The 26,490-nt window shown below is 37.8% G+C and overlaps 1 protein-coding gene across 4 annotated transcripts in view; it reads left to right on the forward strand.

The window, feature by feature from the left end:
- The window catches only part of ift52 (intraflagellar transport 52 homolog (Chlamydomonas)), a 35,819-nt gene extending 10,689 nt beyond the window's left edge, over positions 1-25,130 (forward strand). For all 4 annotated transcript variants that reach the window (XM_080204730.1, XM_080204731.1, XM_080204732.1 and 1 more), the window contains 12 exons: positions 3,100-3,187; positions 6,052-6,181; positions 6,269-6,344; positions 7,557-7,628; positions 9,489-9,615; positions 16,689-16,775; positions 18,747-18,815; positions 19,510-19,664; positions 20,274-20,361; positions 21,241-21,349; positions 24,395-24,534; positions 24,687-25,130. In XM_080204730.1, coding sequence (XP_080060856.1) covers positions 3,100-3,187; positions 6,052-6,181; positions 6,269-6,344; positions 7,557-7,628; positions 9,489-9,615; positions 16,689-16,775; positions 18,747-18,815; positions 19,510-19,664; positions 20,274-20,361; positions 21,241-21,349; positions 24,395-24,534; positions 24,687-24,740 — 1,195 coding nt within the window. In that variant the 3' untranslated portion in view covers positions 24,741-25,130. The remainder of the gene's footprint in view (positions 1-3,099; positions 3,188-6,051; positions 6,182-6,268; positions 6,345-7,556; positions 7,629-9,488; positions 9,616-16,688; positions 16,776-18,746; positions 18,816-19,509; positions 19,665-20,273; positions 20,362-21,240; positions 21,350-24,394; positions 24,535-24,686) is intronic.
- The last annotated feature ends 1,360 nt before the right edge of the window (positions 25,131-26,490 follow it).

Here is a 26,490-nt window from a genome sequence, read left to right on the forward strand (position 1 = left end):
AAGAATATTGAGATCACATGCTCAATGACAGTGTCTATTTTTAAATTTTATTTACAAATCAAATGCAGTTTGCTATATCTGCTTTCCAAATTAATCACAGGCAGCTAATGCTGATGTATTTGTCAACAATTGTTTTACCTGATGCTGATATCTTATGGCAAATTCTGCTAGCTCCATGTTTATGTAGCAGAACAATGAGGGGGACTTTACTGAGCACTATCAGTATTGAAGATTCAGAAGATTCTTTTTGAAGTCAGGCTAGTACAAAAGAATAGGCAAAAATACAATTAGTTAAAAATAGGTTTCAAAGATGCCTCTACGGTAGCACCGGTTGACTTGGTCCACTCATCTCATCCAGTTAATGATATGACAAAGCACTGCTGCCTCACAGTGCCAGGGACCTAGGTTTGATTCCCAGCTTGAGTTACTGTCTGTGCTGAGTCTGCACATTCTCCCCATGTCTGCATGGGTTTCCTCCAGACGCTCCAGTTTCCTTCCACATTCTGAAATATGTGCTGTTTAGGTGCATTGGCTGTGCTACATTCTCCCTCAGTCTACCCAAACAGGCACCAGAGTGTGGCAACTAGGGGATTTTCACATTAACTTCATTGCAGTGTTAATGGAAGCTTACTTGCAACTAATAAATAAACTTCATAGAAAGCAGGAGCAGATGAGCTTAGAAGATAGCTGGCTGGTTTGCCAAATTATGCAGTCAACATCTTCTAGACAGCATGCCTCCAGCATTTTGTGAATAATAGGAAAACAAAACTTTATTATGGTCAGTTCAAATACATGCAATTTCTCATAATTACAGGTGTCAGAGAACCATTGTCAGTTTAAAAATTATTTGGGAGGCAATGAATTAGGGAATATAGGCAACTAATTATAGGTATTTAATCCTTCCATCTTTTAAACTCTTAAAACTAGAAAACTACAAGTACCTAAAATAATATACGTACGAAGTAAAAATTCTTAAGATCCGAAACAAGATTGCTATGTCTATCACTGATGTTTCAAAGACACTGGGTAATGTCATGAAAAATAGTTTAACCTGTAACCTATTGGTTTGGAATTCATTTATATTTTGATGGCCCATAAATTTTTTTTGGGGGGGGGGAGCTATGTTTTATGTTGAGATGATGGTCCCTTTAAGAATTAGGTTTCTCTGAAAGATTTCTTGTAAAAAGCAACTGGCTGCCAGTAATTGATCAAATAGCTTGGCTTTAGTTTAGTACAAGCTGGCTAGAGAGGATGTTCCTTTCAGGTAGGTTTCAATTGAAATTCTGGGTGTTGGCGAAAAGAGCTTTTGAAAACTCCTTGATAATGGAAGGACTCTGTCAACAATAAGTTGGACTTCTGGGATAGCCAAGCTGAGAAGAGAGAGTGAGAGAGTTGAAGAACTTTAGAACCAGGAGAGTTCTGACCTGAAAAGGCTATGCTTGAGAGGTTAGCAAAGCCTATGTTGAATGGGCAGTGTACATTCATGGGACAGTTGATGCAAGTTTGAAGAAACAGCCCTGCCAGAATAAATGGAAGGACCATAAAATTGAAGCCCTTCTACGAGTCTTTGGAACAGTACTCAGATTAGTGGTTAATCTTTCAATTCTGGGTAACCATCTAACAAATTGTTTGGAATACAAGTCAAATGAGTATGGAAGGAAAGTTGAGTTAAGAAGTTTAAAGCATAAGTATCTGTGTTCATTGTGCTTTTAATCTTATTTAAGATAATGTAGCTATTAATATTTACATTCCTTGATTTTTGTATGTAGTAAAATTATTTTCAGTTAAATTATGAAATTTGTGACTTCATTATTTTAGTAAATACCTGAATTTTCAGATTCAGAAGAAAAATAAACATATATTATGATCCAGTTAGGGACTGTTAACATTTAAAGATAAATCTGAATATTTGCTTTCAGCCGTGGAGCTACACCACAAGATTTCATTTTTAAACAGATTGCAAATTGTATTGTGTACAAAAGACTTAAACAAAACTAGCACTGTTAACTTAACAATATGATTGCTAAAGACATACGTTATGTACTCAGGTTCAATTCTTACTTTTCCCCGAGAATTCTCTTATACTCTGATATCCTGGAGTTATTTACTTCTGTTGAGACAACCTATATAATTTGCCATAATCCTCTGGCTAATGTCCTTGCCTGCATCTATTCTCAGAGATAAAACTTTCATTTACCATCTCTTGATTGGATGTATCAGTCCCTTGTTCTGATTTCCATTTCAACACTTCCAAACTCATCGTTTTGTTACTTTCTTTGCCACACTACTGTAGATTCATTGTAGATTCTTCTGCTAGTTTCAAACAAACCAATATTCCAGTTTCTGTTCCCTTACCATTCAAACTGAGATCAAGCCTCACTCACGTTCCGTGGGTCAAATGATGAAATTCGTTTTTTCATTCTGCTTACAGTGCAGGTACATCTAACTTTCATTTACTTTAGCTATCTCCTCTCAGTGTACTGCAAATCACACAAGGTCCTAATTGCAACTAACTCTCTCAACAAAAAAATCCAGATAAATTGAAACCAGAAAACTTTGCTAAGTTCCACTATTCTCCATGGTGATACAGCATGATCTGGGCTGTCCTTAAAATCAACCTTTAGATTAATTATCCATCATTTACAATTTCTTCTTTGATACGATGAAGTAAATGGGTTTTACAACCTTTCAGGGTTTGCTGAATGTAAACTAATTTAGTACTAATTTCAAAATAAAAATGTTCCCCTGGACAGCTATTCTTATAAGGATTGTCGACATCACGTCTCCAGTTCTTTAGCTAAAGTAAGTCTACATGCTGTTTTATGATCATGCCTTTCTAGCCATTAGCCCATTAAGACAGCATAACCCTAAACGTTTGAATGTTATAGACTCCAAGCTTGTTTTAATTGCATTTATTCCATTTTCTACAGTTAAACTTTTAATTCCTATGCCAAAATATCTAAATATACTAAATACAAGAACCATATCCGCAACAATATCTTGGGTTAAGTTTAGTGTTACTGTTAAAGACCAGCAAGCTTGTATTGGATATGTTTTTGAGAAAATAATTTCAGACTTGATGCGTTTTGTGTTTGACAGTTTTAAAGATGAAATTACAGAGGAAAAGATGATGGGTGTGAAACTGTGGATCACAGCAGGACCCAGAGAAAAATTTACTGCTGCTGAAGTAAGAAAGTGCATTAATTCTATGAATGAAATTTACTGTTTTGCGAGTATTTGTTAGTTTATGATTGGTGTTATGATCCCACAGTGGAATTGTAAACCAAAACAACCAAATTTACTGAATAACCCCTAAATGATGAATTATCAACAAGATTCCTTTTTTTTAGCTTTTACTTTGACATGGAACCAATGCAAATTAAACATGAATTAGCAGACAAATTATATTTCATATAAAAAGGTAAATTTCACATTTAATAGTTGATACAACAAATCTTACACAACACAAGCATTTCCATCACTCCTTGTACAAATGTGGCATTATTGGCATTACAGCCCCACAACATAGTGTTCTTTATTCATGCAGGGTAAATCAGGAGCTCTAGCTTCACAACAGAGTTTCATAGGTGCATAAGCAAAGCATTCTTGTATGAGCTCTCTCCCTCGGGTCAGGACAGTTCTGATCATGTAGTTTTCCAGAGTTGTTCTTCTACTGAGCAAACTATAACACCCCTGGTTCATTTGGCCACTATGAAAAAATATCCAACATCTTTAATACCCCTGAGCTGTTTACATAGTTTTCAAGTATTTGGACCTTTTTATAGCCAGCTTGCACATTGCCTCCTGAAGCTGTCTCCCTTCCTGCCAAATAGAAAGCTGACCTATTCCTGAGAGTGATATCCTACTTCTCCTCACGAGAATTCCATGTGCTCCACTTTTTGTCTCTGTCTGCTTTATCTTTCTGCCTGCATCTAGACACTCACTCTTCAACTCCTCTGCTTCTAGTTTTCCTTTGTGTGTGACTGCATGCTGTCTGTATCCTGACTTCCTTTCTGTTGGTACTGCTTCCAGGTCATAGGTTGCCAGGACACGAGGAGCAATATTTTATCCAAGAAAGGTACAATAGATCCCTTTAAAATTGATGTCAACTCTGAAAAGTCCTTTGGAAATGAATTTAAAAATAATTACAGATTGTACAGACATTTTAAATTATGAATTTTCATTGATTCTTGATTAACAAGGTGGCACAGTGGTTAGCACTACTGCCTCACAGCCCAGGGACTCAGGTTTGATTCTGGTCTTGAATGTGGAATTTGCACATTCTCCCTGTGCTTGCATGGGTTTCCTTCCACAGTCCAAAGATGTGTAGATGAGGTGGCTTGGTCAATTGCCCCTTAATGGCTGAAGATATATAGGCTATGTGCACGAGCTAAGATGCTCTTTTGGAGAGTTGGTGCAGAGTCAATGGGCTGAATGGCCTCTTCCTGCACTGTAGGGATTCTATTGGAAGGAGCTGAAAAGGTTAGAGGTAGGCAGGAATGCGGAGTTGATGTTAAGATCAGCCTTGATGTTAAGATCAGCCTTGATCTTATTGAATGGCAGAGCAGACTCAAGGGGCTAAGGGACCCACTCCTACTAATTTACACGTTTGTATGTTCTTACTGCGCTGCTTTCGGATCAAAGGTCAGCACAATAGTCACAAAAAGAGACAGTCAGTTTACTTAAGCTCCTGAATTCTCTGTAGCATCCTATTGTAGGTAAAACTCTGGATACATATAGCTTACATAATGAACATTTTAACTCAAACAAGGAAACCTCCTGGGAATAGGCCATTTAATCCTTCAAGCCTGTTCAGTCATTCAGTTAGATCATGGACGATCTGTACTTTGACTCCACTTACCCATCTTTGCTCCATTTTCCTTGAAAGTCTCAATGAACAAAACCCATTAATTTCAGTCTTTCAATGTGCCAAGCATCTGCAAGAGTTTTGGAGAATTCCAAATTTCCAGTTTCTTTTATGTGACAAATCCTTCCTGATTTCGCTCCTAAATGTCCTAGCCCTAATCTTAAGATTGTGCCACCATCTTCTACTTTCTAAACAAGTCAGTTTATATTTATTTTATATATTGGGAAATACATCTAGCAAAATTGAATTATTTGCCCGTCACATCAGAAGACGATTAACCAGATATCACTGTAACCTTCCTGAGATTTGAAAATTGCACTATTCAGCAATTTTTATGACCATATTTTATTTTTGCTTCTGTTTACCATGATTTTCTTTAGTCTTTTAAATAATTAATATGCGCACAAACCAGCGGTCAATAAACTAAAATGTGTGCAGTTGCATAAATAATAATTTGGGAACTGTAATAAACTTCAATGTTAAATACATGTCCATGCATATTGCATGGTCTGAATACATTTCTTACAAATCATTTCCTGATGGTTTCTATTAAGGTAGTGGAATGGAGAGGCACATGTTTGTGTAAACTGTAATGGCCATGAAATTATGCTGTGCAGATATTAATAAACAAGTTTTTAATAATGCACAAGAAAACGTGTTCATGTTTGTAGCCGATTTTGGTGGCTAAGTGCTTCAGCACTGCATCATAAAGTTAAAACAAGGAAATAGGGGCTAATTTTCTGGACCGTGTCGAACAAATTCAAAGAACAATGTCCTCAATTGAGCTTTCACTGCTACTCTGTTGATTTCAATGCCACTGGGTTCCATTACACCAGAACCATAAGATTACTACTGATGCGGTGCATTAAGTAACAGGATGTGAATAGGCAAATAGTACAAGCATGTATAATATATACAGGCTTCTTACAAATTGCCTCCTATTAAATCACACATTCTTCCTTCAATGAAAATCTAGTGAATTATCTTTATCTCTGTGCCCATTTACAAAATTGTTTGTTGCAAATTTTCAAACTATAGGCTAATCATTTCTGTATGCTAGTAATTATGTAATCATAGTGCATCTTATTTTCAGGCTATGATTGGAACCAAGTTTTATTTTGAAGAATACTCTGTTTTCTGAATTCAGAATTGATGATTGTAATATTTTTCCCTCTATCTTACAGCTTGAAATATTGAAAAAGTACCTAGAAAGTGGAGGGCGCGTTCTTGTGATGCTGGGGGAAGGTGGAGAATCTAAATATGACACAAATATAAACTTTTTGTTAGAGGAGTATGGAATTATGGTAAATAATGGTGAGCATGGTAAATTTTCTTCAGATTCTATTTTTCCATTTGTATCTTTCTGTTTAAATCATAATTTTAAATATCTTTGTCCTCAAGATGCTGTTGTGAGAAATATGTACTACAAATATTTCCACCCTAAAGAAGCATTAATATCAAATGGAATTTTGAACAGGTAACCTTATATTTCATCTACAGCTTAATCTAATCATTTTCATTCTGCCTGTATGATGCTACTTATAAAGTACTTTACATCTTTAGTTGATAAATTATTTTGGCAAAGGATGACAAAGTTATACTCCAATGATTCAGTCACTACTTCAGAAAATACATTCTGATGTTATCCCATTAATTGTCAATTTTTTATGTACAGGTAATGTCTTCTGTCTCCAAAAGAGAAAACGCTGTAAAATCTCAACAAGTCTGGCAGCATTCAGTAAGGAGAGAGAAAAGCTGACACTTTGAGTCCAGATGACCCTTTGGTGACCTGCTGAGATTTTCCAGTGTTTTCTCTTTTGGTTTCAGATTCCAACATCCTCATTAATTTGCTTTTATCCAATGTCTGCTGGCTGTTTTTTTTCCATTCAGGTTCCATATATATGTACCAAATGTTTTAGGGGGAAAGGAAATCATTTCAGTTATGTTAATTTTCTTGATCTCAGTTGCTACTGAGCTTCTTTTGAAACCATGCTCTGTTGGCCGATCCATGTTTTCTGCCATGGCAAATGCTGTCAAATTATGATTGAGCTGTCTTGCTAACTTACTTTCCAATAGAAAAGTGATAAAAGTGGTGACAATAAGATTAGGCTATTTTGCTGAACAGTAAAAAAAAAGTTTGATTAAGAGTAGGTTATCACTTTTCCAGTGGCTCTCATGGTTTTGAAAAATTACTTGCTTCCTCATTGACAAGGCACTTATCTTGTCATTTCTATTTTACCCAGTGAATTCCCATTATTACAATGACTGCAGCCTATAAAATGGGCCACAGATTGATAAATGACTCTACTCGCAGTTGATAAAGCTTGTATAACTAAATTTTTATTAAACCGGGAAGAGTTTCAGCTCAATTAGTCTTCTCAGTAACTTGCTATTGCAAATGGTAATATATTGTTGGGGAATTTTAAAACCATTTACTGCCACAAAATTATAGCACTTGATGAAGAACTTCATCTAATCCTGCAATCAGAATCCCAAAGGTTATCATTGTGTGGGATCACGCAGAGGAGAGAGAGTCAGTTATGGATGGCAAGTTTAGTTTTCTAAAGTGTACCAATGGGATTTGATCTTGTGTATCTTGGTTTTAAATGGAATCAATTGCTCTAGAATTTGCTTTGTGAAGGTGCTTCCCCTCCAAATTATATTACAGAAAATTAATTGCTGTTCACAGGGAAATTAGTCGAGCTGCTGGGAAATCTGTGCCAGGTATAATGGATGAAGACAACAATGGCAACAATTTACAGTAGGTTTTTCAAAAGTCATCAAATAGAAGCATGGTTTCTGTCCCACAGAATTTTAATCTACTTCTTAATGTTTGTGTGGTAATCTTGCTTAATAATTGTTTTATGATTTGAATACAGAAATTGACCACTTAGAAATAGTTTTGCAGGGCGGCATTTTAATAAGCAAAACTAAAATTCAATAAACTACACATAGTGGTAGCTACATTGAAAACAAAGACAAAGGAATTTGCTTTACTATCCTACATGCACCCTTAAACATTTAGCGACAAATGAATTACTTCCAAAGTACAGTCACTATATTACATAAGTAACATAATGCATTTAGTAGCAAAGAATTTGAAAGACCAGTTTACTGAAATTCAAAGGATAACTTTCCCTGATTAATATTGTTTATTATGGAACTATAATAAAAATCAAAATGCATAATTAATGAATGTTACTTGCAGTATGTGTCAATGCAATAATTTAGTTGTCTCCTAAACTGATCTTTTTTCATTCTCCCATGAGCTTGTGCAGCTACTCTGTGTGCTATTACAATTACTTGTTCTTAGTGGCAAAGTAGATTAATGCTGAGTATTAGTATTGTGCCATAAAGTAATAAGATACATGTTGGTGATTGCTAATTCCATATTAGTTCCAGTGCTAATCAAAATATGAAATGGGGGAATTTTTCTTTAAAAGGTGCATTTTGGCAATTGAAATATGTAATTATGTATCATTATCACATTTATTCAAATTTAAAACAAAATTCTAGAATTGTGCTAACCACCAATAACAGATGGGTAGCCATTGTTTGAAAAGTTAAAATTTAATAGATTTCTGGAAAAGATCTTCATTAAGCTAGGTCACTGTATGCAGGATGAACCCATTTTTCTCAGCCCCAGAAATTGTTTTTGCGTATACCCAACATTTCAGATAATACTTCTCCCTTTTCAACTACAACATGTTATATACCCACATTAGTAGTCAGTCTCAACTTTTCACGTTACAAGTGGATGTTTTATGGTATCTTATAACTGGGTGCAAGAGATCGAGCAATGATATGGGTGAAGATGTGCAGGCATTTAAGACATTCCCACACAGAGCAAACCATAATGGCAAAGGATAAAGACGGCAACCACAGCAGTTTTTTTTATATTCTTAGTCTAAGGTATGTAAGTCTGATACAACTTCAGAGTGCACACTCATCCAGTTGCCTCCCATTCTCTAACTCCTCTACTCTTCAACATAATACTTTATCTTGGCTCCTCATACAACACCAGTGAAGATGAAGTAGTATGTTGAACAATCAAAGTATTTTTAACTACTTTGCCCATTTCTAGGCAAGCAGTAGTTAAAGACATTGTTAGAGTGACATAATTGATGCTTATCAATGAACTAGCAATATTGCAGTATCCTCTGAGCCACTTTCAACCAATCTATTGCTTACTTTTTCCTCTTTGAAGATATTGGGAAGGATATTTTTGTTAATGTTTTTATTATTGTTTACAGTGCACCTGAGAGAGAAACCTTTCCACCAACAGTCTGATTGTGCTTTTTTGGATGCCTTCATATTCATTCTAAATAATTTTTAAATTGTTGGTATAAAGTTTTCAAGTTTCACATTAACTAGAAGTGTCTTTTCATCCAATTGTTATATGTTGAAAAAAGTTGTGGCAGTTTGTATTTACAGTATTTTATTTCTGTTGGGCTGCCTTTCAGTCTTTTTGTGTCTTATATTGTTTTTGGATGGATTCTTTGAGGCATCACTCACCTATGTACTAACATTATGGTATTTTGTTATGTAAGATGTATCATGTATTGACAAGTTGGCTATCTTCTTGACCGTTTAGTAACTTCATTTTTGTTATGTGCTGCAGGGCCCTAACATTTGTATATCCATTTGGTGCTACACTGAGTGTAATGAAGCCAGCCATTGCAGTGCTGTCGACTGGTTCTGTGTGTTTTCCCCTCAACAGGCCGATTCTGGCATTCTACCACTCCAAGGTATAATTTTCCTCTAGAGAAAGTCATCCCTCTAGAGCAAGTCACCATTACAAAGGAGGAAGTGTTTGGTGTATTAAAAAGCAATAAGATAGGTGCCATGTGGGCCTGGGGATTTGTCTATCACAGGTGGCCCAGTGGGTAGCACTGCTGCCTCAGTGCCAAGGACCTGGATTTGATTCCCAGCTTGGGTCACTGTCTGTGTGGAGTTTGTGCATTCTCCCAGTGTCTGCGTGGGTTTCCTCTGGGTGCTCCGGTTTCTCCCACAGTCTGAAAGACATGCTGATTAGGTGCATTGACCCAAACAAGTGCCAGAATGTGGAGATTGGGGAATTTCACGGTAAGTCTTACTGGTGACTAATAAATAAACTTTAACTTTGAACTTTTTATCCCAGATTACTGAGGGAGACAAGAAAGGAAATTGCTGGGCCTCAGTAGAAATCTTTGGATTAGAGGATTGCTTGATAGAGCAGACGCAGCACAGTTTCATTAAAGGGAAGTCATGTCTGACAAATTTACTGGAGTTCTATGAGGATGTGTCTAGGGCGGTGGATAGAGGAGAGCCGGTGGATGTGGTCTTTCTGGATTTTCAGAAGGCGTTTGACAAAGTGCCTCACAAGAGGTTATTGCAGAAGGTCGAGGGACATGGTGTTGGGGGTAGGGTGTTAGCGTGGATAGAGGATTGGTTGTCAAATAGGAGGCAGAGAGTGGGGGTCAACGGGTGCTATTCGGATTGGCGGGTGGTGACTAGTGGAGTGCCCCAGGGGTCGGTGCTGGGGCCTCAGCTTTTTACCATTTATATAGATGATCTCGAGGAGGGAACCGAGTGTAGGGTGTCGAAATTTGCTGATGACACCAAGATTGGGGGAACGGCAAATTGTGCGGAGGGTGTGGAGAGTCTGCAGAAGGATCTAGATAGGCTGGGCGAATGGGCCAGGAAATGGCAAATGGAATTTAACGTTGGCAAGTGTGAGGTGGTCCACTTTGGTAGGAATAATGGTAGGAAGGACTATTACTTACGTGGCAAAAAACTGCAGCAGGCGACGGTGCAGAGGGACCTCGGGGTCCTTGTGCATGAGTCGCAAAAACCCAGCTTGCAGGTGCAGCATGTGGTCAGGAAGGCAAATGGGATGCTGGCCTTCATAGCGAGGGGGATTGAATCTAAAAGTAGGGAGGTCTTGCTGCAGCTGTATAGGGCATTGGTGAGGCCGCAGCTGGAGTACTGTGTGCAGTTTTGGGCGCCGCACCTGCGCAAGGATATTTTGGCCCTGGAGGGAGTGCAGAGGAGGTTTACTAGGCTGATACCGGAGTTGAGGGGATTGAGCTATGAGGAGAGGCTGAATAAACTAGGCTTGTACTCATTAGAGTTTAGAAGAATGAGGGGAGATCTCATTGAGACGTATAAGATGATGAATGGGATGGATAGGATAGAGGTGGAGAGACTCTTCCCGCTCAAAAAAGACAGTAGGACTAGGGGGCACAGCCTCAAGATAAAAGGGGGGCGGTTTAGAACGGAGTTGAGGAGGAACTTCTTCACTCAAAGGGTGGTGAATCTCTGGAATTCTCTGCCCGTTGAAGTGGTGGAGGCTGCCTCGCTAAATATTTTTAAGACGTGGGTTGATGGGTTTTTGATAAGAGAGGGGATTAAGGGTTATGGGGAGAGGGCGGGAAAGTGGAACTGAGCCATGACAGATCAGCCATGATCTTATTGAATGGCGGGGCAGGCTCTAAGGGCTAGATGGCCTACTCCTGCTCCTATTTCTTATGTTCTTATGTTCTTTTATTTAAGAAGCATAGCAAGGGCAACCTGGGTAATTATAGGCCAGTGAGCTTGACATGAGTGATAGTGAAATTATTGGAGAGGATTGTCAGGGATAGAATCTATACACATTTGGAACTGAATGGTCTTATTTGCAACAAGACAGCATGATTTTGTATGAGGGAGATCATGTCTCATTAATTTGATTGAGTTTTTGAGGCGGTGATAAAATGATTAACAAGGGAAGGACCATGGATGTTGTCTACATGGACTTTAGTAAAGAATTTGACAAGGTCCCTCAAGGCAGGCTGGTGCAAAAGGTTAAATCACACAGTATCAAGGGTGACCTAGCTAGATGGATTCTGAACTGGCTTGGTCATAGATAGCCAAGTTCCGAACACATGAGGACGGCCTCATCTTAGGTTCATGTCACACTATCTGTAACCCCCACAACTTGCCTGGGCTTGCAAAATCTCACTAACTGTCCTGGCTGGAGACAATACATACCTCTTTAACCTGCACTTGGCCCTCTCTCCACTCACATTGTCTGTACCTCTTAAGGCCCGATTACCTGTAAAGATTCATATTCCAACCATTATCTTGTAATTTGAGTTTGTGTCTTTATATGCCCTGTTGTGAACACGACTCCCACTCACCTGATAAAGGGGCAGTGCTCCAAAAGCTTGTGGCTTGTGCTACCAAATAAACCTATTGGACTTCTTACTTGGCCATAGAAGACAGAGGGTAGCAGTGGAAGGGTGTTTTTCTGAATAGAAGTCTGTAACTAGTGATACAGGGATCAGTGCTGTGACCTTTGTTGTTTGTAATATATGGAAGGAACGTAGCTGGTTTGATTAGCAAATTTGCGGATGGTACTAGGATTATGGGAATTGTGGATAGTGATGAAGATTGTCAGAGAATATAGCAGGATATTGATAGGCTGGAAAATTAGATGGAGAAGTGGCAGATGGAATTTAATCTGGACAAATGCAAGCTGATGCATTTTGGTAGATCTGATTCAGGTGAGAGCTATAAAATAAATGACAGACCTATTAGCATAGACACACAGGGAGATCTGGGAGTACAGGTCCACATAGATCCTTAAAAGTGGTAACACAGGTGGAAAAGTTGGTGAAGAAAAAATATGGCATGCTTGCCTTCGGCAGCTGGGGCATTGAATGTAAAAGTTGGCAAATTATGCTACAGTTATATAAAACATTGGTTAGGCCAGATTTGGAATACTGTGTCCAATTGTGGTTGCCACACCACCAGAAGGACATGAAGGCTTTAGAGGGAGTAGAGAAAAGGTTTACCAGGGTGTTGCCTTGTATGGAAGGTATTAGCTATGAGGAGAGATTGAATAAACTGGGATTGTTCTCCCTGGAAAAACGGAGGTTGAGGGGGTGACCCGGTAGAAGTTTATAAAATTACAACTGGCATAGATAAGGTCAAGACTTTGAAGCTTTTTCCCAAGGCAGAAATGACAATTACAAGGGAGCACAAGTTTTAAGGTAAGGGGGCAGGGAGATGGTTCAGTAGAGATGTGTCGGGGAAGTTGTTTTTTTACACGGGGTGGGGGGGGGTGGGCCTGCAATGCACTGCCAAGTGAGGTGGTGAGGCAGACACTTTGGTGATATTTAAGACTTATCTGGACAGACACATGAACAGGAGGGGAATAGAGGGATACAGGTGCTTGGTCCAGATTGGACAACATGATCAGCGCAGACTTGGTAGGTTGAAGGGCCTGTTCCTGTGCTCTACTGTTCTTTGTTTTAAATAATTTATCTGTTAAATGCTTAAAAGCTTTGCAACAGTACATATTTCAGTCTACCAGACCTTACTTTTGTGTCAATCCCTTTTTCCCGCAAGAAATCCCTTTCTAGTTTATAACAGAAACTGCCATTGAAACTTCTTGTGCTTCAACTGAGCTTTCCTGCCAGTAGCTGCATCTCAATTTTCCAATTTCTTATTCCTTAACCACCTTCTGAGAAATATCTAAACTCCCAATTAACTCTACTTCTCTGTTTTCCAAATTGTGACAGTTCTGATATTTAACTATAATTAATTAATATAAAATTAATGTAATGTACAAAAAGACCAGAAATATGGCTTCAGAATGAATCCTTCCAGTTGTTCCGTATCAGCTACGCTTCAACACTATACTTCGTCTTGACCAAAGATGTGCAGGTTAGGTTGATTGGCCATGCTATGAAATTGCCCCTTAGTGTCCAGGGATGCGTAAATTAGAGGGATTAGTGGGTATAATATGCAGGGATATGGGGGTAGGGCCTGGGTGGGATTGTGTTTGGTGCAGAATCGATGGGCTGAAGGGCCTTTTTTGCACTGTAGGATTCTATGATTCTAAGACTGCTCACACGCAGCACTACTGGAGATTTTTGTTAATGTTTTTCTAATTGTCTACAATGTATCGGAAAGAAAGGCCTTTAAATCAAAGGTCCAGTTTCAAATGTCAGAATAAAAGTTTCAAGTTTTGCGTTAAATAGAGATGTTTTTCCTTTCAGTTATATATACTGAAACATAATGATGGCAATTTGTGAAACTGAGCAAGTCAAATACTCAGTATTTTATTTCCTATGGACTATCTGCCTTTTTTGTAACTTGTATTGTTTTGCTTGGGGAATACCACAGTGATTAATGAGAATGGTAATAGCTGCACTCCTTTTATCTCAGAGGTCTTCACAAGGCAGAGAGGTGTAACCAAACAAATATTGGAGAAATTTGGGGTGATTAAAGACCAGGAGGAAGAGATGAATTTTAAGAGACTTTGAAAGACAAGGGACAAGGTCACAAGGCAAAGTAGTTCTACAACAAGTTCCAGAAAACTGGAGCAGAGTGACTGGGAAAAAGCTTTAGACAGTGTAGGGACCAGGAAATAAACTAATCCAAACTCCAAAGATCAGGGGAGACAGTTCCTCAAATAAGGAAGAAGCAGATATCCACTGCTTAAATCAGACTATTGCTTCAATAATTTTACAGCTTGTTCCTTGGTAATTACCAACTTACATTTCTGTTTCTTGCATGTAAATTTCATAATCTTTCAAAAATGTGCATGTCCTGGAGTGATGATTGTGCTGCATCCAGAATAACTGGCCATTATTTTGGTCTTTGATTATCACAGTCAGAAGGGGCACCATAGAATAGCTCTTGTAGTGAGTCCTAAACCTTTGTAACTGGAATTATCCTCATGTTTTAACAAAAAATACTGCTTATTCGCAAAATAGTTTGTGAGGAAAATTAATAGACATAAGTAATAATAAAATGTCTAGAATGTAGACACGCCCTCATTTACTTTAAATTTTGTTCGAAGAATTGGAAAATAATTTAGCTATATCTGCACATTATTAAATTTCTACATAGGGTTTGCCTTTCCTGTGATAACAATTGTTTGGTACAGCCACTACACCAACATATATCTTTTAATTTTGTCATGTCAGCTGTCTGAATTTTGCTAACAGCACTCACCTTTAACAACTAAATCAGATACCACATTTGATTTGATTTATTATTGTCATATGTATTATACATGTGACAATGTATACTAATACAGCGCATACCATGCTCAGAGAAGACGGCGGAATCTAATGTTACAGTCATGGCTATCGTGTAGAGGAAGATAGTTTAAAAGAGTTAGAATAAAGTTTGAGAAGCATAGAATGAGAGTAAAAGATACAATTGGAGGATATGCTGAGCACAGCTCACAAGAAGTCGCCATGCTCTTCTGGCATCTGTACATGCTGATTAGACCAGGAAGTTGCTGTCTGACTTGTCCTCCTCCAGAAGTGGCATTACACCAGAACCTTGCTGAGAAACGTGGCACGTTACAAAGCTTCAGCGTTTAGCCACAAAGCACACACTAAAAACTTCAAAAAAAGCTAGGGCTTCTCCATAGAAGCGTAAGTGATCTTTTAACAGTGTGCCAAGTCTTAATTATTATTAAACAACCTCTCTGATACCAAAAATAACTGGCACTTTCTGGTTTATATTCTGTTTATCTCTGTAAGAGTTCTTTATTCTGACTGGTTAAGGAAATACACAGTTGCTTCCCATGTGTTCACATATTTCCCAGAACCCCTGTTTAAGGGGGTGCTGAGCTGTTTTTGATTCCAATCACCGCCAGCTCCAGTGGAGAAATGCACAAAAGATCTGTGGTTCAGTGTAATGAGCAGCTAGCTCTGCTCATTTGCTGTTAAATGCTAAGTCTGGGTCATTAAGTACAAGCTCTGGCAGCCAGTTTGCACTGCAGAACAAGTTTCTGAAATCTCACCCTACTCTGCCATCACCTTGTACTTTTTTTTAGCAAAAGCTTTTATTTGTTGCATACTATGGGTAGACAATGCCCTGGACACTTTACTAGTTTTTTTAAATTTAATAAAACAGAGGACATTTCCTGGGAACAAAACCTTGCTGTTTGAGTTTTTACCAATTCTTTCACATCTTTGTGTACAGGTAGTTCACCAAAGTGTGTTAATAACAATACATTAATAACAATATTAGTTAAGGAACAACGTACCCTTTTAGGCTCCAAATAACTTGGTAGCAACTTGCTGAAAGATCCCATGTTTAAAAATAATTAGACATGCCTTTGCAAATAGCCTGATTTTAGGAACAACTATAACATACTAAATAAATTTTTTATGCTTTTGTTTTATAAGTCATAGATCAATTATAAAACAACTGAGAATAGGAAAAAAACACATTTTCCTACAAGAAATGTCACCTTGGATTTAGCCTTTCTTTCATATTATAAAAGAAGATTATGCGTCTGCTGGCATATACTGTATGATATTTTCTTATAATCTTTCCTACCCAGGGAAAGACACTCCCAACACCTTTAGGAAAAATGCTAGAAACAAGGCGTTAAGAATGGAATTGGTGGTTAACACTACTCCCTCACAGCGCTAGGGACCCAGGTTTGATTCTGGCCGTGGGTGACTGTCTATGTGGAGTTTGCACGTTCTCCCACGTCTGAATAAGTATCCTCCAGGTTCTGTGATTTTCTCCTACTGTCCAAAGATGCGCAGATTAGGTGGATTGGCCGTGGTGAAAAAAAATTGTTCCTTAGTGTCCCAAGATACGTAGATTAGTTGGATTAACCATGGTAGATGTGTAGACTTACGGGGATATGTGGCGGAGAGGGCCTGGTAAGATACTTTGTCGGACAGTCGGTGCAGATGCGATGGCCCAAATGACCTCCTCGCACTGTAGGAATTCCATACTTTTAAAAGCTGATGTGTCAGAATAATGAACTTGAGCTACAAATTATCTTAATTGAAAAATATGTGAAATTTGTTAACAGCTCCAGAACGGAAAATTGGCTGTGCTGGGATCTTGTCACATGATCAGTGACCAGTACCTTGACAAAGAAGAAAATGGCAAAATTATGGTATGCTGTTTTGGGATAGTTTTATTAATTATTTAATTGATAAATGTTAACTTTATTATGCACATAATTTCTCTTTCTCTGATTTAAAATGTCAAGTTTTACAAGTGAAATAAGAGCAAAAACATTAAAGTGGAATCCAATTGATTCAGTGATTTGAATTGTCTAGTGAACGAAGCATGAGTGAATTATATACCTGTTTGGATATATTTTCAACATTAGCTGTGTGTGCAAGATGGTTGGCAATGATTAATTACATGTTTCTGTTGGAGAAATGTTTAATCGCTTTGTGATTTCTGTTATTAGTTAATGCATTGCTACTCTTAAGATTTAGTTTCCTGGACGCCCGCAGTCTTTCTCTGCAGATGAAGAGAGTAAATAAACAAGAATCCAACAGAGTATAATAACTGCAATTCACTAACTCTCACTTTCCTCACAAAGATAATTTAGGAATGCAGAGTTCATCTGAGATACATTTAAAGACCTAAACTGACACCATAGTGCGGATTTTCTGCACGCACACAGCTGGTAGGATCACGCTAGTCTTGCTTTCACCATCATTCCAAATGTAACCCCGGGCAGCACAGTGGCACAATGGTTAGCACTGCTGCCTCAGTGTCAGGGACCTGGGTTTGATTCCTGGCTTGGGTTATTGTCTGTGTGGAGTCTGCACATTCTCCCCATGTCTGCATGGGTCTCTTCTCACAGTCCGAAAGACGTGCTGGTTAAGTGCATCAACCATGCTAAATTCTCCTTCAGTGCACCCACACGGGCGCTGGCGTGTGGTGCCTAGGGGATTTTCAAGTAACTTCATTGCAGTATTAATGCAAACCTATTTGTGACACTAATAAATAAGCTTATTTAAGATGGGAGAATGGAGAACTACAGAGCTGTTAGTTTGACATCAATAACAGGGAAATGTTAGAATCTATTATAAAGGGTCTGGCAACTGGACAGTTAGAAAGTAATGATAAAATTGGATTTATAAAAGGGAAATCATGTGTGACAAACCTGCTGGAGGTTTTCTTTTGAGGGTGTTACACGTAACATAGATTAAGGCTTCCCAAACACATGAATGCTTAATGTCCTTATGTTAGAATCTATTAAAAAGACAACTGTGGACATCTTTTCTCCACCAGATTCAGAAAGGTATTGTCCATTGTTTATTGTTTTCACAGTTCTAAATCTGATCTTGAACGTATACATGTAAGGACCTTTGAAGTGTAAATATCTTGGGTGATCTGAAAACTTCTAAATTTCAGTATTTCAATTATCTTCCATTCATAACTTTGATTTACCTAAAATTGAAAGTTATGTTCCTACATTTGGGGGCGGCACAGTGGTTAGCACTGCTGCCTCACAGCGCCACAGATCTGAGTTTGATTCCTGGCTTGAGTTACTGTCTGTGCTAAATTCTCCCTCAGTGTAGTCAAACAGGTGCCACAGTGTGGCGACTAGGGGATTTTCACAGTAACTTCATTGCAGTGTTAATGTAAGCCTACTTGTGACAGAAATAAATAAACATATGTATCGTGAAATGATTTTCACAACACCTTTTAGAATCTTGAAAGCCTGAGATGGCTTTCTCCAATGGTAATATTCCCAGCTTCTGCAGCCTCTCCTAATAAATCAGCTACCAAATTCCAAATAAGAAATTATTGCACCCTCTTCAGTATCTGGATGTCTTTGTTATAGGAGGAAGACCAGCTTGTAAAAATGCTTCAAGTCGAGTTCTACAGCACCTTGTTCAAACTCTATCACTTTTTTGAGATGTTTCTTATACTCCTGTGGCTATCTAATTTTCTTCCTTTGTTGTTGCGTAACATACTAACGACTTAACTGATCTTCCAACTCTGCCTACGTGTTTTTGAAAGTTCTCGATCAGATGCAATCAGTCTATGGACCCTGAAGATAATGTCAGAAAGTTTATACTGTGCTTTGCTGATCCTCCATCTCTTGTGCCTTTTGTCTCAGGATGTTGTTTTCCAATGGCTGACTACAAATGAAATCCATTTGAACCAAATTGACGCAGAAGATCCGGAGGTAAACTAGTTGTTTAGAGCAAATGGTGGGAAATGCTGCATGCCTTTTTTAAAAACTATGCACTTGACACAGTGCAAAAAAAAAGTTGATAACAGCAAATTACTGCGGATGCTGGAATCTGAAACCAAAAGAGAAAATGCTTGAAAATCCCAGCAGGTCAGGCAGCATCTGTAAGGAGAGAAAGGAGCCAACGTTTCAAATCCAGATGACCCTTTGTCAAAGCTTTGACATCTGAACTTAAAATGTCTGCTCTTTTCTCTCACAAAAAAAAATTGTTATCCTGAAAATGCAGGCATTATTGTATAGAAAAGCTAAAAGATTTCTTGCATTTATGAAGCACTTTTCACATCCTCAATGAATAAACTTGTTGAGCCATCAGGGCAGCAGTACAGCACAGCATCAATAATACTATATGTATATCATGAACGGGCAGAACACAATTGATATCACTGACACCCCAGGATGCTAAACAAAAAATGGAAATTGGAATAATAATTTGCAGATAGGATGGGGTTAGAAGGATCTGCTTGACTCGCTTTTACATGTACCTAATGCTGAAACAGAATGTATACCTTTATCAGGAGCATTTGTTACTAAAGCATAAAGATTGGTGTTATTTAATTGAATGAAAACTAACATTTTGTTTTGCATTGCTACTCTTCCTGTATTATTGATGAAAAATCTTTATTATAAGATTTCAGATTACACCATGCTTCCAGATACAGCTAAACTATCTGACAGATTGAGGGTGTGCCTACAAGAAGGGGATGAAAATCCAAGAGACTTTACCACTCTATTTGATATGTCGGTGTTTAAACTGGACACAATGGCTCTTCCAAAAGTTATCACGTTAGTATCTCTCATTGTGTATGAAATATACTGTACTTCGGAGATATATTTTTAAGTAGCAGTAGAAAAGTGAGTAGAATTTAAAATAGACAATCATAAAATGTTATTGCTGAAAAAGAGACATGCTGTTGAAGCGTTTTGTCTTGCTTTTATCAAGAGAGAAGGAGCAACATTTTATACTGCATGAGAAAGGTGCTGCTGTTTGGTTGGCAAGTTGGTTCTGATTAAGTTGAGGCGTTGCCATGGCAAATACACCTGGGAGCTATTGTCTCCTGTGGTTTGTTTATTTGAAAAGAATGCAATGTCTAGACATATTCCTTTTGCCTGAGAGACTAGGTCCTTGCATATAAATATTCTAGCAAGCGTAGTGAGCTACATTGTGAATCCAATTGATAATCTTAATTTGGTTGTTTGTGTAATTCTTAGAATGCTTGGGATTATCCAGCAATCATAATTAAGACAAAATTACTTTGCTAACTAGAAGAAGATGGTAAATAAATGTAGTTCCTGATGAAATGTAGATGATTAAACACTTTGTGATAGGGGAATCAATTTATGTACTGTTAGAACCCCCAATCTCATCAGCTTTTCAATTTTTTTTGTTTCCAGGGCGTATGAACAACTGAATGTGAAACATGAATCACTCCAACTAATACAACCTCAGTTTGAAACACCGCTCCCTACACTGCAGCCAGCTGTAAGTACAGATTCACAGACAATGTTATAGAATATTTGAAAGGGCCATGATGGTGTCTTCAAATGTAATCTGTGTTCTTTAACACCGGGTGCTCCAGTTTCCTCCCTGGTTAGGTGCATTGATCCAAACAGATGCCAAAGTATGGCAACTAGAGGAATTTCACAGTAACTTTATTGCAGAGTTAATTCATTGCAACCTTATTTGTGACTAATAAATGAACTTTACTTTTCTTTATTTGGTCATTTACTTATTCCCGTCGGTGAGATTTATTTTTAAATCTGCAATTTAAGAAAACCTGTACCAGTTGTCTTATCTTGAGGTGATGGTGAAAATGGTATGGTAAGAAGATAAATATTATTCATTCCGTGGGTGGCACGATGGCATAGTCGTTAACATGGTTGCTTCAACACTAGGGAGCTGGATTCCATTCCCAGTTTGGGTCAGAGTCTGCACGTTATCCCCATGTCTGCATGGGTTTCCTCCCATAGTCCAAAAATGTGGGTTAGATGCATTGGCCATGCTAAATTGCCTCTTAGGATCCTAGGATGCGTAGGTTAGAGGGATTAGAAAGCAAATATGTGTGTTTATGGGGATAGGGCCTGGGTAGGATCATTTTTGGTGCAGACTTGATGGCTAGCTATTGTAACACGTCATAGTGCAGTTTTGCCTCTTTGATAGTAATCCAACACACTTGTGATAATTCGGCTCTGATAGTGACAGTATGGCAGTCTACTGAGACTGCAAGATCTACTTTGTGCAAACAAAACAAAGTATTGCCAGCTTCAAAAAAATAAAGTTGCATGATTCCAGTTTTATCAGTGTGGGTGATTCTCTTGTAATGCGGTATATGAATACATTCTTTTAATTATTATCCGACAGGTCTTTCCTCCCTCTTTTAGAGAGTTACCAGCCCCGACTTTGGATCTCTTTGATCTTGATGAAACATTTTCATCTGAGAAAGTCAGACTTGCACAGCTGACTAACAAATGTGAGCTAATAATTCATTTTATAATTGATTAATTATTCCTTGTTTCTAAGCCACTGTTCCCAAGTATATGTTTTATTCTTTGAACATTGGCCATTTTTAAAAGGTTTTAAGGATTGCGCTGATAATTTTGCTTGTGTTTGTGCTGCATGAATGGACTTCAAGCAAATGTGGGTTTTAAAAATATGGGTTTAAAATATAATTTTCTTTGATTTTATAATTTGCTGCAGTAAAATCAGAGCATGCCCATCTCTGAAAACAACCTTGACCAGCTGTTCTGCTACTGAAATCTTTATCCACATCTTTATTATGACTTGTTTCTTCCAACACTCCTGACCTGTTGAATTCTACATAAACTGCTACTCATCCAAAATTCTGCTCCCTTTATCTTAATTCACTCTAAGTCAACCTTCACTGACTCCCAGGCAGACAATTCTTCAACTTTAAAATCATTGTGCTTATTTTCAAATCACTCCATGACCTTGTCCATCTATATTTCTACAGCCTCCTCCAATCCTACAAGTCTTTAAGATCTCTGTGCTCTTCCAATTCATGTCTTTTGTGCACCCCTGATTTCAGTCTTTCCACTGTTGTGAAGCTATGCCGTTAATTGTCCTCACCCTAAGTCCTGGAATTCTCTCCTTAACCTCTCCACCTCTCTCTTTCATGATGCTCCTTGAAACCTAGTTCTTTAATCAAACTTTTTGTTCCGTCCTGATGTATCCTTTTGTGACTTGGCAATTTAAATGCAAGTTATTGTAAGAGTCATGAAATATCTTGGAAAGTTTTTAATCTGAAGTTCACAGTTCTGTCTTTGTAAGGGCTGGGGTAAGATAGCACACATTTTTTGACCATGAGCATAGTTTTTTTGCAGCTGAATCAATGTTGAAATAATTAATGGGTGTTGCTGGCTTTAATATCAGCCTTTTAATTGATTAAAACTTTTACCCTTCAAGTAACAGAGTTCTCTTAAACAGCTGTTTTAATGCAAGCTGGAGCAAGAATGCTGGAATGCTACAGTTCACATCTCTAACTAGCCAGAATGACATATTCAGAGGCAATTATAGTTTTCAAAATCAATTACAAGTAATTAGCATTAATCAATCACAATCACTTTATGCTTGCTTCATTACAATATCCAATCAGTGTGAAAACTTAATACACCATTGTATTTTATTACAAGTTATCATGGTACAGCTTGTTTCTGTATATGTGGATCATCCCCATTTTCCAATTACAGATGTCTGATTTTATGAGCTTTGCCCAGGCCTTGGTGCCTGTCTGTGAAGGCTCTTATAAGAAGTTTTTCATAGCAGCTTGTTTAATTTCTAAACTTGAGAGATTATTAACCCTCTCATTGGGTGTAATCATTTTTCCATTCTCGTGGAATTCCTCTGATTTTTGTGAAGGTGCAGGTATAATCTGTCTTTCATTCAGACACTTTGGAAGTCATCACCAGTTTTCAAACTAAGTTAATAAGAAAATGACAAGAGGTAGAATTTGTCTTTCCCCAAATAGTGTGCATCCAAGTTCAGACAGTAGATTGATAGAACTAGGCATCCCTGCCCCCATCCCAAAACAAGGAATAAAGAGAGCTGCTGGAGTCAAGTCAGTCTTATGAAGTTTATCAGCAGACGATCAAAGGTTAGGAATGCAAACCCAACCTGACAAGTTGTGAAATTTACTCTGTGAATCCTTGCTACATGTGCCTTCAAATTTGTATTCTTGTCTCTGGCAACAAATGTGGATCTGGCAGTAGGAACAGGGGACTTTGAAACAGGAGTAGACCATTCAATCCTCCAAGTATGTGCCACCATTTTATAAGATCATGGATGATCAGGTTGAGATCTGAACTCCAATTTTCCTGTATTTCCCCCATATCAAAGATCGATTGAAGTCAGCCGTAAGTAAGTTCATTGACCTAGCCTCCACTGCTTTCCAGGGAAGAGAATTCCACAGACTGATGACTGTGAAAAGATTTCTCCACACTTCTGTCTTAAAAGGAAGACCTCATATTCTTAAACTGTCCCCCCCTAGTTCTATTCTCTCTCACAAGAGGAAGTATTCTCCTGGTATACACCCTGTCAAATCCCCTCAGGATATTATGTTTCAACGGGATCACCTCTCATTCTTCTAAATTTTAATGGGTTATAGGCCAACCTGTTCAATTTTTCATAAAGTAAGCCTTAATCTCAAAATTTCACTGCAGCAATTCACCAAATATCTTTAGACAGCACCTCCCAAACCCACAACTATTTCCATCTAGAAGGACAAGGGCAGCAGGTATGTGGGAATACTACCACCTGCAAGTTCCCCTTTAAGCCACTCACCATCCTGACTTGGAAATAATTTACTGTTCCTTCGCAGTCGCTGGGTCAAAATCCTGGAATTCCCTCCTTAATGGCATTGTGGATCAATCCACAGCACGTGGCTTGCAGCAATCACTACCACCTTCTCAACGGCAACTGGGGATGGGTAATAAATGCTGGCCAGCCAGTGATGCCCTTGTCCCATGAATGAATAAAAAAAAAGTTTTGTGAACCTTCTCTGAACTGCTTCCCACACAACTGTATCCTTTTTTCCAATAAGGAAACCAAAACTGTTTATAACACTCTAGCTGTGGTCTCATTTAAACCTTGCATAGGTGCAGTAAAACTTCCTATAGTATTTATATCCCAGTAGAAAAACTGGCAGAGTCAGGGGTCACTACTTATTGGGGTTTGAGTTTACAGATCAACTGAAGTCACGTGGGGAATTTCCAGAGTATTTCAATCATTTCTGTAATGCACCAATTTAATGAAAAATGCTTTTACATGCATACAGTGGACCCATTCAGAATTAGTTTCCAACAACTGTCTGAGCACACACTGATTTTCTATTGCCAAGCGTGATAATTTGGAGTAAATTTTACCTAGAAAGATTATCCTGTTCTGCATAATCATTCCGGCTGCTGTAGTAGAGATGTTGCTATATTAAAATATTAAAATGACAGTAATGGTTTATTCTGTTTGTTTTGATTGAATGAAAATAGTGTTGATTTGTTTCTAGGTACTGATGATGATCTTGAATTTTACGTTCGTAAGTGTGGTGACATTCTTGGTGTATCAAACAGACAAGACAATCGTAGTGCAAAAGAAATTTTAGAACACATCTTTTTCCAGGTGGTGGAGTTTAAGAAGCTGAATCAGGTATAAAAAAAAATTTAACTTGTGGTGAAGATGTTTTTAAAAAATAAATCTTGTTATCAATTGCAGTTTGGAAAAAACGTTCAACTTGCGCGTGTGAAATACCATCTGATGCATTGCAGTGTTCTAGTGCTTACACTTGTTTCCCTCTACAGGAGCATTACCTAGATACGGAAGAGACGGGAATAATTAGTTTGCCAAATAACTGAAATCAGTGCACTATCACTGATATTGAACACTGTGTCTTCATGGTGGTGATACAGCAGGACTTGGCTCTTCTACACCTTGTAGCTTCCAAAATGTTAGATTCCTTATTCAAAAATGTATATTTTTGTATTGAAAGGGTGAATCATTATTTGTCTGTATACAACTTCAAGGCATTTTGTACACTACTGTTACATTTAAGATGATGGTAAACATATCCTATTATAAAACACTCATGCTTGTAAATACCTGCAGTTACTAATTTGTACTTAAGATTAATCTCAAGTTCATAGCATTTGATTTAAAATAAGTGACTAGTATCTAAGTCAATTTTAGTTTTCAAATTACATATACTTTCTCTTGAATTTGAGTATTACTGTTTATCTATTTGTTAATTTTCCTGTTTGTACTTTAATTTGTAAATAAAATTTTTTACTACATGTTCGTGTTTGTCATTTAAATCCTGGCATTTGAGAGATCACTTGTAGGGCAGTAACAGTGAAGTTTGCGCTTCTGTGATTACAAAGACACTTAAGGTAGTCAGGATTTAGACTTACAAAGCTTGTATGGAACTCGGTGGCTGCACTTTTTTCTTGCAAGTTGACCTCAAAGTATTAACATCTTGAAACTCTAAAGGATCTGGTTTCCTCAAATCATTATTCCTATGCAAGAATTAAGCAGTTTCATGCAACATAATGGGAGAGGCGGCCAATTTTCCCCATCCTGATCTTAAATCCAGACTGGATTTGCCTATTTTCTTTCTCCACCATGACAATACCAGGTGATAGAATTAACAGCTCATTCTGCTTTACCTCGGAACTACTTGGTCTGAAAAAAACAGGACTAGATGTCCATGTGCAGAAATGTAATCAAAGTTTGCACCAAAATGCCCAGATTAGGAATATTTATGCAGTGGGATTGATTTAGAATGCAAGTTACCTAGTGGCATCAAAAGTGAATCGGGTATTATTGGGCTATTAGAGAAGCAAGTGGTAGAATTGACTGAATATCTGGCAATCTATCTGGTATAGGGAAATTAGAGTTATCAGATTCAATGAAGAAGCACACAAATTGGCAAGAAAAAGCAACAGGCATGAGGATTGAGAGCAGTTTAAAGTTCAGCAAAGGAGGACCAAGGGATTGATTAAGAGTATGAAAGTAAGCTAGCAGAGAAAATAGTTGACTGTAAAAGTTTACAGGTATGTAAAGAGAAAATGATTGTAAGAGGCCTACATTTTCTTTCAATCAAATGGGAGAATTCGTAACGGGGAATAAAGAAACGGCTGAGGAATTAAATTCATACTTTATTCATATCTTCCTTTGTGAAGACTAAAGCAATGTACCAGAAGTTCTGAGAGAAACAAATTTTAGTGAGGAGCTGAAGGAAATCTGCATTAGTAGAGAAATGGTTTTGGGGAAATTGGTGGAATTGAAGGTGGATAAATCTCCAAGTCATGATAATTTTCATCCCTGAGTACTTAGGGAAGTGACCCTAGAAATAAAGAACCATTGCTGTTTACAAAATTCATTGGACTAGTTTGGAGGGTAGGTAATATAGACACATTATTCAAATTGGGAGGTAGAGAGAAGACAGGGAATTATAGACCTGTGAGCATAATGTCAGTAATGGGGAAGTTGCTAGAGTCCATTATCTAGGATTTCATAATGCAGCATTTGGATGGCAGCGGTATAATCAGACAAAGTCAGCTTGGTTTTACAAAAGAAAATTATGCTTGACAAATCTATTGGAATTCT

The sequence above is a fragment of the Carcharhinus amblyrhynchos genome, chromosome 16, assembly GCF_965287045.1.
Source record: "Carcharhinus amblyrhynchos chromosome 16, sCarAmb.v2.hapA, whole genome shotgun sequence".
Lineage (NCBI taxonomy): Eukaryota > Metazoa > Chordata > Chondrichthyes > Carcharhiniformes > Carcharhinidae > Carcharhinus > Carcharhinus amblyrhynchos.